The sequence below is a fragment of the Thermobia domestica genome, chromosome 1 (genome assembly GCF_964235325.1).
Source record: "Thermobia domestica chromosome 1, izTheDome1.hap1.1, whole genome shotgun sequence".
NCBI classification, from domain to species: Eukaryota; Metazoa; Arthropoda; class Insecta; order Zygentoma; family Lepismatidae; genus Thermobia; species Thermobia domestica.
Genome location: NC_137454.1, coordinates 186,150,702 through 186,164,014, shown reverse-complemented (window position 1 = coordinate 186,164,014; position 13,313 = coordinate 186,150,702). Strand labels below are relative to the sequence as shown.

Sequence of the window (13,313 nt, the reverse complement as noted above, 5' to 3'; positions counted from 1 at the left end):
GACGCTCCGTTCGTTGCGCCATCTCTTGTCCACCCGCACGAATTAATTCCTAGACCAAATAAAATATGATACAGAAATACAAATTATTATTATTATTATTATTATTATTATTATTATTATTATTATTATTATTATTATTAACCTAACTTGCAATATTGCAACGTAATAAGTAAAATAATCGCGAGAAGGGATTTTTTCTTAAATTTCCTTCAACTATTTTTCCTTCGTATATAGAAATGTCACGCTCATTAAGTAAATTGAAAGTCTACTATTACAAATCAATCGAGGTATAACTTGTTCCAGTCTTGCACTGACGGTCTGATCTAAGGGTATTTAAAATGATCCCATCGATGTCTGAAAAAATGCACAAGTGCTAAAGGGTTAAAGGCTCCAGGACGCAGGTGTTGCACTTGTATGTTGACCAACAACTATTTTTTGATTCTAAGGACCCTAAGGAACATTCTCCAAGTGGGGAGTTATAGCCCCCTTGGCCCCTTGCTCTACAGGGTTTAAAACTTGATTTATATCTGTGCTGACGAGCAAGTTATTGCAATTGTCTAAAACATACCATGCGATACCAAAATTTATGGATTAGAATTTCCGAGTGAATGATAGTTGAAGAATATGGAGTTAGTGTTTCGCTTCTTTGTAATTTTTACAGCAGAGAAAATGTGAGGTTAGCTTCTCACTCCTTCACGATGAATGTGACAAAAGCAGTCATCTCATATTTCGGTACTGATATTAACAAATTCGCAAAATACTTTCTAAGTCTACACTTCATATTCTTTCATGTAAACTTGTCCTTATTGTTTTTTCAATTCATTTTCTTGTTCCACAAGGTAAACAATGGCCTAACAAGAAGGAAATATGGTATTTCTACCACGCTCATCATGCTTGCGCCAATAAATAATCCAATTACTCCTCCAATAGAAACTGAAAGAAAAATGAACAATATATTGGTAAGAGAGTGTGTACTCACGATTTGTAATAATTAATAGCCTTATTTAATGAAGTGAGCATATTTCTCTAATGCATTCTTTGTATTTCATTATGTGATGTATTTCAGTTCATTTCAAATAAAGATTGTCTCGTAATTCTGAGTTGAATCAATATACTAAGTTAGTCACGTCACGAAAAAAAGAATTAACTGAATACAAGTTACTATGTCTGCTTAATTGTTATGCGGATATTAATGAGAACTAACGTAAAGGCCTAGTTATTGTTAAATTTGGGACAACTCATTTGCTATATTCGGTCAATTCAGAGTTACAAGACAATCTTTACACCAAAAGATTTTAAAATGAAGCGAAATATACCGTAAGATTTTACACAGACGTTTTGCACATTGAAGAAAAATAAATAACATCTTTACGCCGAAAACGAGGCAAATATCATTTACACCGAACGAGGCAGCTACGGAAAAAATACGTAAAGGTGATTTTGGAATGACGAGGCACATGGCAGAAAAAGGCCGGTAATATATATAAAAAGCAAATGATAGGAGACATTTATTGTGATTCACTTATTGGCTATTTTTCGACGTAGTCACCATACACCTCCAGACATTTCTGGTAGCACGGCACAAGCTTCCACACACCCTCCATATCTGCCGACTAATAGTGCAGTCAGTCAGAATTGATGTCTTGAGCATTTCACTGTTGTTGAAATGCTTCAACACAAGCCGATTTTTCATTTGAAGAAAAATTAATAAATCACAAAGGGCAAGTTCGGGATGTAAGTGTCATGATTGAATACGTAGTTCCCATCGAAATTTTTGAATTGTCTCAACAATGCGAGCAGCTGTATACGAGTGGGCGTTGTCATGGATCAGGATTCAAGAACATAGCATTTCTCTACATCGATTTTGGGTGGCACATAGGAGATCATTCCGCATTTGGAAACACAAATCTGATGTAATTGTTCGTACTGGTTTCAAAAACTTCAGAAGAATCAAATCATTTTGTCCCAAAATACAGTTAACATGATTTTGTTTTCTGACGGTGTTAGAGTTTTTTTACTTTAGGAGAACCAGAGTGCCACCATTGGATTAACTATTGCTACGACTCAAGAGTGGCATACGATATCCAACTTTCACCCGCGTCACTCCCTCCCTTCAGCGGGCAAAAAAATTAGGTGCAGCTGTCATCCTTTGCTCTTTCTGAGTGTCTGTCAGCATTTTTTGCCACCCAGCTGGTAAGTCAAAATTATATGCATTGTTTTCGCAAGCACTTCCGGAAACTCTTGGGCAAGTTCAGTTATTGTGAACTGGTAATTCAATCGCACTTTCTTGTTAACACGTTCCACCAGATCTTCCGTCTGAACACTAGGCCTTCAGCTACGTTTGTCGCCATAAACATTTGAATACCCTTCTCGAAACACTCTGTACCATTGCTTGAACTTTCCTTCACTCATTACTGTTGGTTCGTAAATGGCACACCAATTCCTGATAGATGTCAACTGTATTCTGTCCTCTGGCGTTCAGAAATCATGCGACGGATCTCACTTCACATTGCTACTCCCTCGTACCCAACTCTATTCGGACAATTATATCTTTATTGTAAACACAAAATACAAGAGCATGCTTCTGCACAGGCTCAAACTTCATCAGTGTTGCCAACCCCATATAAAATTATCGGGCCTTTTCTTACATATGCCTCATACTTATTTCATTGTGAATGAAGGGAGTACATGAAAACTTATGATAAGTGAAAAAAACAATTTTCTATGAAACGAAAGGGGACTAATACATATACACACACACACACACACTTTGGCAGTGTTCGAAAGCAACAAAATTAATTTAAACATACTTCTAAGTTTAACATAACTGAATGCGAGTTCGTAAAATTCAATATAACGATAACGACTGTCTCTTATATATTATTATAATTGGAACTATCTCAACAAACTAAAAAAAAATCTATTACTGGATATACCAGAATACTGGATTAAAAATCTTTGATGAACTAAAATATTATTTCAAGAATACGTATGTGTTAGTAAGTTACCTTTCGATTGGTTGTTTACTACAACACACCGCCCACAGCTGAAGTACCAGTTCTATTTGTAGTTTTTTTAATTAATAAAGTTTACATGGAAACAAGTATTTGGTTTATTTTTCTGTAACTCTAAATGGACATGATTTTGTCCTAGTTACATGGAACTGTACTCAAATAATTAAGGTTCACCGAACATTCTGAGAAAATTAATTATACAGGGAGGAAGTCTGCATAACGTAGAAATTCTAAAATTAGTCTACTATTATTCATGAAATCTATAATTTGTACACATAATGAATCAAACTTCATTATTCTAATTGTGTGAATTACAAATATTTTACACATAGTAAACCATATAGTTTATTAACACTTTAATATGCACGTTAATTTAAACAAACTATTCAAGATATAGGTAACTAACTAACTATGATTAATGCACAGTGTATACAAAATATTATAAACACACCTGCAATATCTACCATTCCTCGAATGACTCTTATGCGTCTTCGTGTGATTCCTCGTTTGTAAAGGAAGTTGTGGACGCCATGGTGACCTTTTTGCAAGCTCCTGGTGTCACTGAAAAATACAATGACTTTCAAATTTTTCATCTTTCATGTTTGTAATAATGAAACAATCGTTTAGTATCTCTAGAAAAAAGAAGAGTCTAATTTGAAACACTAATAACTAAAAATTGGCAAAAATCGAGTATTCTTTATTATATTCTTGTTAATAATATTACTGTACTTAAGACGTAAATAAAAAAGAATAATGACCAACCAAATCATAAAGATAAGCTGCCTAGTTTTATAACAAAGTCGTTGGGATGACATAAGAGGCACGGATTACAACAAAACCTATGTCCAAGTGGTGACAGAAATCACACTCGTTCAGTAAGTGTGATGCTTGTGCGCAGAATGGGAAAACAGGCGAAATATCAGAATTTGATAGGGTCCTGGCGGCTGGGAACGAATGTCTTGGAAACAGTGTGATTTGTTGGATGTTCCCGAGCTGCCGCGGTTAGCACCTTCGAAGCAGAAAAAAATACTCTGAAACAAACACCAAACCACGAAACATGGGGTAGCCCACATTTTATTAAAGATATCGGGCATCGCAGACTGTCGAGGTTAGTACAACAAGATTGGACTCAAACTGCAGCTTTATTAAATGCAGACTTTTACATACTTTAACAATACGAAAACCTCGAATGTGTCTGAGCACGCAATTCACCGTTAGTCTTCGAAGCCAATGTTTCACATGAGAACCAATATTAACCATACTGCCAGGGGCACGCAACCATTGTCACTGGAACACACAGCAACGACACAGCGTTGCATGGTCCGATGAATTGCGATACTGCCTTCATGAGACCGATGGCTGGGTCAGAATTCGTCTTGCTCCAGGGAATGAGCTGCTCGACACGTAGGTTGGCGACAGAACCGTTATGATTCCATTATGGTTTAGGGAAGTTTCACAGTGTCACCAATGGGCTCGATAGAGCGTCTGGAGGACGCCATGAATCTTCCTAGCTATCAGCAAGTCATTGCGATCACGTACACCCATTCATGACTCCCATATTACCAGCTAAAAATGACCTTTCTCAGCAGGACAACGCTGCTTGTAACAAAGTAAAGATTGTCTTGCAGGTTCAATGGGCACAGTTGTGAATTTCAATTGACGCAATAACCCGTAAAACGACCCGATCTTAACACAATTAAACGCTTTTTCAATGTTACTGAACGTCAAGTCCGACCTCGTCGCGGAATTCACAGAGATCAAGTAAGGTGTGTGTACAGATGTGGTGTGTCATGCCTTCAGCCACCTACTAACGTCTCACTGCTTCCATGTCAAACCACAGTGTTTCTGTCTTGTGAGTGAAAGGTGAATGTACCATACATTAGGGAAGCGGTCATAATGTTCTGGCTGGTTCAGCGTAAGTTATTTTATTCGTTTAATACAGTTTTGTATTAGGAATAAGAATATCATATCTTGTGTTACTTCGCAAGATACGATTTTCCCGTTCGTAACACAAAGATATACCTTAACAGCACAGAATGTGCTAAGCATGTGACATTTAGGTATCCCAGATACTTTTTAGATACCCGACATTTGGCACATATGATATTCATGTGCTAAGTATGTACTAAAGCTACCTACAGTTTTAGGTACTTGTTACACCTAATTGATATTTGCAACTATGTACCACAAATATAGCATTAATATACCCGGTTCAGTTTTGCACTCTGACAGTCATTTGTTTTTATGTCGTCACTTTGTACATATCTGTCATGTTCTAGGTACTTGCTTTAGGTATATACTGTTTCAGATGCTCTAACAGTACAAGATCTGCTAAGCAGGCTACATTTAGGGGTTCTAAATTCATTTTCCACATTTGATGCATTTGTTGCTTCTTTTCTTAAGCGATTGTGTACTAGAAGCAACAAATTCATCGACTTTATTAGATGACAACTGTTGCCAATCATTTGAAAGTGAACATGGAAGAACCATGGAATAAAGTAAATAGCCACTCATCATTTTGTTATAAAATTACATGGCGGGTAGATTTCGTCTGATCCCAAACGATTATCGTCGAATGTACGTGGTTAAAGGAGCACCCTGATTAGCCAAATTCAAAAGACCTCAACAATTTATGCCTCTACAAGCAACATCTTTGTCGCCTCCGTGGCCAAGTCGGTAGAAGACGAGACTAGTAATCCAAAGGGTGGTGGTTCGTGCCTACCCTGGAGTACCTTTTTTTAGTTGTTTAAAGTGTTTTTTAGACTTACCTTAACATAAATACATTACGTATATAGAGGATTTAACATATTTTGGAGGAGTAACTTTGTTGTTCATTGACTCTTACGGCATGGGGTACATAACTAGAACATACTATTCAGGCACCTCAGGTGCATGTCAGGCATGTGCCTAGGGGCGGACATAGACTGTGACTATCCTTGCCATCCATGTGATTTCTCTCTCAGAGATACATAAGACACATACTGGACACATTCCCATGTACCTGAGGAAACATGATAGGCATATGCCTGCTATGTGATTGTTCTGCTAGGGTATTATATAAAAGTACTTGATTTCACTACTAGCTGGGTACTTACAGACGTGTATCAACTTAACAGAAACTCCTATAAATTGCTATCTACCATATTAATATTGTGTTGCACTCCTGATGCGACTTGAATTGCAGCCATAGAGATCGAAAAATGGTAGTAAGTGGAGTGCATTCCTCGTGAAATTCATATCTTGGTCCCGTTAGAGAGGATGAAGTTGGAAATCTGTACAGAATTCGTCTCTCTCAAACGTACTACCTATATTGAATTGTGTTCAGATCCCTAACAGCACAAGATGTGCTAGGCTTGTGCTATTTAGGTGTTCCAGCTACTTTTTAGGTACCGACACTTGGCACATGTGATATTCATATGCTAAGTATGTACTTCAGGCACCTACAGTTTTCGGTAGTTTTTACACCTAATTGATATTTGCAACTATGTTCTAGAAATATATGATTTATATACCTGGCTCAGTTTCGCGCTCTAACAGTCATTCGTTTTTATGTCGTCACTTGGGATATATATCTGTCATGTTCTAGGTACGTCCTTTAGTTACATATTGTTCCAGATACCCTAACAGCACAAGATGTGCTTGGCATGTGCCATTTAGTTCTTCTAAATTCATTTTCCACATTTGATGCATTTCTTGCTTCTTTTTCTAAGCGATTGTGTACTAGAAGCAACAAACGCTCAACTTTATTAGACGGCAACTGTCGCCGATCATTTGAAAGTGAATATTGAAGAAAGTAAATAGCCACTCATCATTTTGTTATAAAATTACATGGCACGTAGATTTTATCTGATCTCAAACGGTTATCGTCGAATAGACGGGGTTAAAGGAGCACTCTGATTAGCAAAATTCAAAAGACCTCAACAATTTACCTCTCTACAAGTGACGTTCTCTTCATCGCCTTCGTGGCCGAGTCGGAAGGGCGCGCGTCTAGTAATCCAAAGGTTGGTGGTTCGCCCTCACTCTAGGGTACATTTTTTTTACTTGTTTAAAGTGTTGTTTAGACTCATGTTAATGTAAACACATTACGCATATAGGCGATTTAACATATTTTGGGGCAGTAATTGTGTGGTTCATTGACGCTTACAGCATGGGGAACATACCTAGAACATACTAGGCATCTTCCCCAGATATATGTCAGGCATGTGCCTAGGGGCGGACATAGACTGTGACTATCACTTGCCATTCATGTGATTTCTCTCAGAGATACATAAGGCACATACTGGACACATTCCCATGTACCTGAGGGAAAATGATAGGCATATGCCTGCTATGTAATTGTGCTATTAGGGATACGGGAATGGGTTGGGCGAGGGAATATTTCACATCCCGATGTTCATCAAATCACACCACAACACCTCCAGCTATGTGAATGAACTCATTCTTATCCTGCAAAATGGCATTATTGACTGGGAGCGACATCTGGACCAAAGAATGCACACAGTCTCTTAAAGTGGCGAAATAATCATAGTTAGTGACGCGACCGATAAGTGTCACCACAGGATCCACTATAAAGCAGAACTTTGTGGCCCATAACATCAAAAAGCAACCACCATATTTGATGATTATACAGAATATGATACTGCGGATCTTACATTTTTGCTGGTCTTGGATGATGCAGGAAACCTTGAGAACTATCAAGAATTAATAGTTTTCCTATTTTTTACAGTTCCAACGCACAAACTGTACGTGTTATTTACGACCGTAACGAATGAACTCAACATTGTAAGTCGATGTATGGTATAATCTTACCACATGTAACAGATCTTGCTCATGAAAGATCGATTTGAACCAAGAGTACACTCACATCTTATTGTTGCTGCATACACATTAATTAGAATTCGATGTGGGGATTGAGCGTTTCGTTTTGTTACACTCCCATGGGCTGGGCACTGTCACCACTCATTGTGTAGCGTTTTACGATATTAGAATTGCAAACTCATGTTAGACATATAGTAAAGTTTATGATGTATTACAATGACGATACTTATTAGTGCGCCACAAAGTTATTGTTGGCACTACAACTTTTACATGCTAAATTGTCTATTAATATGAGTAATTCTCAAGTAAGCATTAGTAAATATAAGTAGTGCCATCAAATGTGTTGGTATATGTATGGTATTTAGAAATCTGTGTTGATATACAGACTAACTTTATCGGTTCATGAAAAATACTTGAATATTATGCACCAATGTCTAATTTCATTGTTACTGGACTCTCACCGAGATAAACAAACATTCCCTGGATAACTTGTATTTGTTACTCCATTTACAAATGAAGCTTTACTTTAGTGTATTGTGTCTTACAAAAGACTTTATTCTACTATGTTGTGAATGTTATTTTGAATACTCAACCTGTCCCATCTCCCATCTGGAAGCCAACTCAAATTGATGTTCCAAATTGTTCTGACGTCATCCCTGCTAACTAGGTAGTGGTGGGCAATTAGTTGCAGTGGTAGACATTCTTATGCAATAGTCTAGCCTGCGTGAATATTCTATATTTGTAACTGAACTTTTAGCAGCAGCTATGGCTGTTTTTTTTTATGTATTACCCTCATAGGTACGCACGTTCTCTGATAAATTAAGCGGTCCTTTATTGTTTCAATAAAGAGATTTGTCGTGTATTCTACTTGATATCGACCCAGCCCCCGCCAAGTGAACTTTGTGGTGGACAAACACCGTGTGCGTGGGTTTCCTCGGGGTTCTCCCGTTTCCTCCCACTTTCTTCATTCCACCATTTCATTCATTACTCATCATCACCGTCTCCTTTAGCCTAACTGGCATAACCGTGGGACGTAAAATTCAAAGAATACTTGATATCGATATCATATATTGTATACAATTTAGATAACTACATATTTGCACATAAATCCACTGGAGAGAAAGTAAAGAAAATAGGGCCTCACGAGAGCTGGGCAGGATTCTCCACCTACCTTCGACTAACCGGAAACCGCCACCCGGATCTCAGAGAAACTAAACCTGTGAACCAGTTGGACAAGGGCAGTTCAAGACAGTTGAGGATAGAGAAAGGATCGGCAAAGCGCGCTTGGGGGACCTTGATTGACAGGGCCGGATTTCCCAATAGGCCCGGTAGGCCTGGGCCTATGGGCGCAAGCTCCCAGGGGGCGCACGGCCGAGAGAAAAAAATTTAAAAAAATATCTAGAAATAAAAATAAATAGCTATAACTTAACATATTTTTTGAATTGATTAAAAAAAATCAGGCTAATAAAGCATTCTGATTCTGAAGTTCATTGGAACAAATAATTGTTGGTAAAGTTAAACTATTTTTCAACATTATGCAACAACTCCGTTACAACATTTATCTCAAAAATGTAATTTTTTATAATAGTACGATTTACTATTTGTACATACAAAATATCTAGTTTTACTTTAAAACACAGTTTTTGTGTCACGTTATCAAAATACTTCATGTAAGCTATGTTTCTGAGATTAAAACTATTTTATAATATATTACAGATTTTCTTTTATTTATTTGCCCAAATGGCTAAGTTGAACAAAACCAAAGTTATTCACCAATCTTTTGTTAATACATTAACGGTATTTTGTTAAGCCCAGAACCAAGTAAATTCCTCAAAAAACTTGCAATGATAAAATTGCATCGTGGAGTGGTGTTCAAGCAAAACATATAGGCCTGATATACTTTTTTAATAAAGGTTTTTAGGAAAGTAACTTTAACCAGACTAGGGGGCGGAAAAAATTATTGGGCCTAGGGGCGCCAAAATGCTAAATCCGGCCCTGCTGATTGACCCAAAACATTTGCCATTTATGTCATACTCGCGCCACATAACCAAACCTCAACATATTTCCCCTCTTTGAAAATCAAAGAGGTCACCAGTATCTCTGTCAGTATCATCTGTATGTACACAACAACACAAACTGGACGTTTTCTCAATATCATCTGCAGTATTTCTGTCTGCTTAATTCATTTTATTGTAAAACCCCTGTACAGAAAACTACTTAACTCGATTACCACACTTCTTTAAGCATTCGATTACCACACTTCTTTCCTTGAATTTGTGCTTTCTTTGAATTGATATGACATCAAATATAAATTAACAATTAGTGTAAACAAAACAAGACCGGAGAAATCGATATGTCATTTCCTTTGTGTTTATGGGTCACGGCGGGATTTTTGGTGCGTTGAGTACCGGATCGCTCTAAGAGCATTTTGAGGTGGACAATAATCACGTGTGTGGGTTTCTTCGTTGACCGACTATTGGATTTTACAAAATCATATATGTTTCGATTGTGAAACTATTTTTTTTCTATAAATTCTGCTTCTTGTCAATCCTCGAGTAAGCATTCTGCTGTAAAAAATGAGGTGTTGAAACAACACAAAATGACTACAACTTTAGCGTGTTACTTGAGTTAATTCAGTAGCAAGATTTTTTGTTCGTTGTCCCGTTTAAAGGGTTGTGCCCTTTCTTCGGGTAAGTGCTGTAATGTAGATCAATTGTCTCTATGGAAATGTAGGTGGTCTAAGGGTTGTCAGGTTTATTATTTCTTTATTCATCACATTAATATTAAACATACATGGATTGAAATGATTCCAGGAGAAAAAATAAAATAAATATATAACACAAGCATGTTATGTTGTGTTATAATTATAATAGATTAATGACTGGAAGTGAATATTGCCAGTTATTACATAAACGCAAATGATGAGAGGAAAAGAAAGTTGAGGGCTGCAGTACAGAAAATGAACAAATGTAATGAATGGATGAAATGCAGTGCTTTGGACGTCACATCACAAGGTTATGTTAGTTCAGACAAAGTTATCTTCTGTTCCTGGGGCGATTCAGGAACTGATGAAGACGGAGGAGGCCCTTGTTAATAGGTATTACTGTGCATATGATGGATAGATATGAGATGAAAGTTCATGCGGTCGGTAGATTGTACAGATTTCGGGGTCCAACATGTCATCATCTAATTGTAAATGATATAATGTCATGAAGTGTTGGAGAGGGGTGTCAATGAAAGTTGGTAGTGCATCGTTGTCACGGTCGTAGCGGAGTATATCAAATATCATAGGATGGGGCTGTGTCAAACGTTTACTGATGTAACGTATACGAAGTTGTTCCAGGTGCGTTAATAATGCGGAAAATCGATCATCTCATAAAGTAGACGTGTTGGATGCGGTAGGCTTATGCGGTATGCTAGGCGTATAGCATGGCGTTCTAGTATAGTAAGTTTTTGATAGAATTTTAGGGGCGCAGATGCTCAGGCTGTATGTCCATAGGTTAATGTACTCCGCATGAAGGTTTTATATGTATTGAGAACGGTATGTGCCCTTAATCCCCAGGTTGTGCCTACTAATCGTTTGAGAAGATTAAGACGATTTTGCACTTGACCTATGAGTTTGGTGAGATGTGGAGTCTAGGTAAGATGAGTGTCAAAAATGACACCGAGATACGTAATAGTACTTGAAACTGGAATAGGCGTAAGATCAACCTGAAGGCAAAGTAGATTCGGGTTTCGATGTACTCGTGAACGACGTCGACGTGGTAAGAAAACTATAGTTTGTGTTTTTCAAGAGTTAATATTCAACCTCCAAACATGACACCATCGCACAAATGCATCAATGGCTACTTGCATGGTTCCATTGATTGAGATATAAGCTAGTCGTCCTATTAAGAAGGAGTGTATGAAGCGGATGTACGAAGTTGGCAGGAGGTAGTTACGAAGTTTATATAGTAAGCCAGGGTGCCAAACTTTGTCAAAAGCCTTTCCGAAATCAAATGTTACAAGGCAAAAAGGAAAACCTGTATTATATTGATTGTAAATAGCTGTGTTGAGACTGAATAATTGATTTTGAGTACTAAAATTTGGTCGAAATCCAGCTTGGTGTATTGGAAAAAAGATTATGTGAGTGAAGATGGTCGTGCATGCGACGGACAAAGATTTTTTCCAAGATTTCGCAGAGACAACTAGTGAGGTGAATAGGACGATAGGATGTGACTTCTGATGGAGATTTCTTTGGTTTAGGAAAGAGAAGCACTTTGAGTATTTCCAGTAGAGTAGAATATATCCAGTTCACAGAATGAAGGTATAGATGGTGTTAAGAAAGAGTAGAAAAGAGTGAGGCGCTTGTCTGATGAGTACATATGTAATAGAGTCAAATCCTGGTGCAGTATTGCTTTTACCTCTAAGTGTATTACTAATATTTTCGGGGTCAATCGGCATGGTTAGAGGATTATTTGGCTCTAAATCATGATCAGCAGACGGGCGAAAGGAAATAGAAGCTGCATCGGTATGTCGGTTTATAGTTGGTTGCAAGCGGTCTGGTGTATGCCAACCGGGTAGAGTGTAAATATATCTTGAAAATAGGAAGTAAAAATATTAACCATTTCTGCATCTGTAAGGACTGCTTGATGATTATGAACAATAGAGTAAGCCGTACTAGATACTCTACCGGTTAATTGATGGAACTTGCGCCAATATTTTGTAGGATGTGTTTCATTAGCTAGTTTGTTGCAAGTTTTAATCCAGTGGCGTCTCTCAAACGCAACGATATAATTATGAGTGATCCTTAGGTATTGGCGATGAAGCCGAAGCGCTTCAAGGTTACCCGTAGCAAAATATTCACGGAAAGCTCTTCGGAATGCTGAAATAAATGGTAAATATTGCGGAGGTAACTTAGGTTTGTGTAACTGAACTTCGATTGTTGGAATGGAACGTTGTGCTGCGTCTTGAAGGGCTGTAGTAAGTGCAGTGATTGTTCGATCGAGTTCGTATTGCTTACTAGACATTGTGAGCGCATTTACTGCAGTGTCTAAATAGGTGTGACATTGTTCCCAATTTAGCACCAAGACATCGCCTTTCGAGCATATCAGAAATAACTAGTTACTACCTGAAATAATTTGCACTGGTATTTATCATTTAACATGAGCAAAGCTTTGCAAAATATATTTGGCACTTATGCCAAGTAACGAATAATATTCTATGTTTTCTGTAATCGGTCACGATAATATTGATGTAAACATGTGATTCATCTGACAACAGTTACATAGGCAACAGTTCTGCCATCTTATGTTGATATATGCTAAGACACAAGAATAACAGATAAAGAAAACAGATGGAAGCTCAGCTATCTATGTAATTGTTGTCAGATGATTCACAGGTTTTCAATAATATTATTGTGACCGATTACAGAAAACATCGAAGGTTATTAGTTGCTTGCCATAAATGGGAAATATGTTTCGCAAAACTTTGTTCATACCA

General features: G+C 37.5%; 1 protein-coding gene across 1 annotated transcript in view; it reads right to left on the bottom strand.

Moving 5' to 3' along the window:
- Positions 1-409: 409 nt before the first annotated feature.
- LOC145666831 (uncharacterized) overlaps positions 410-13,313 on the bottom strand; it is a 120,680-nt gene continuing 107,776 nt past the window's right edge. The window contains exons 18-19 of the mRNA XM_081734407.1: positions 3,466-3,575; positions 410-933 (exon numbers count right to left, since the gene is read on the bottom strand). Coding sequence (XP_081590533.1) covers positions 815-933; positions 3,466-3,575 — 229 coding nt within the window. The 3' untranslated portion in view covers positions 410-814. The remainder of the gene's footprint in view (positions 934-3,465; positions 3,576-13,313) is intronic.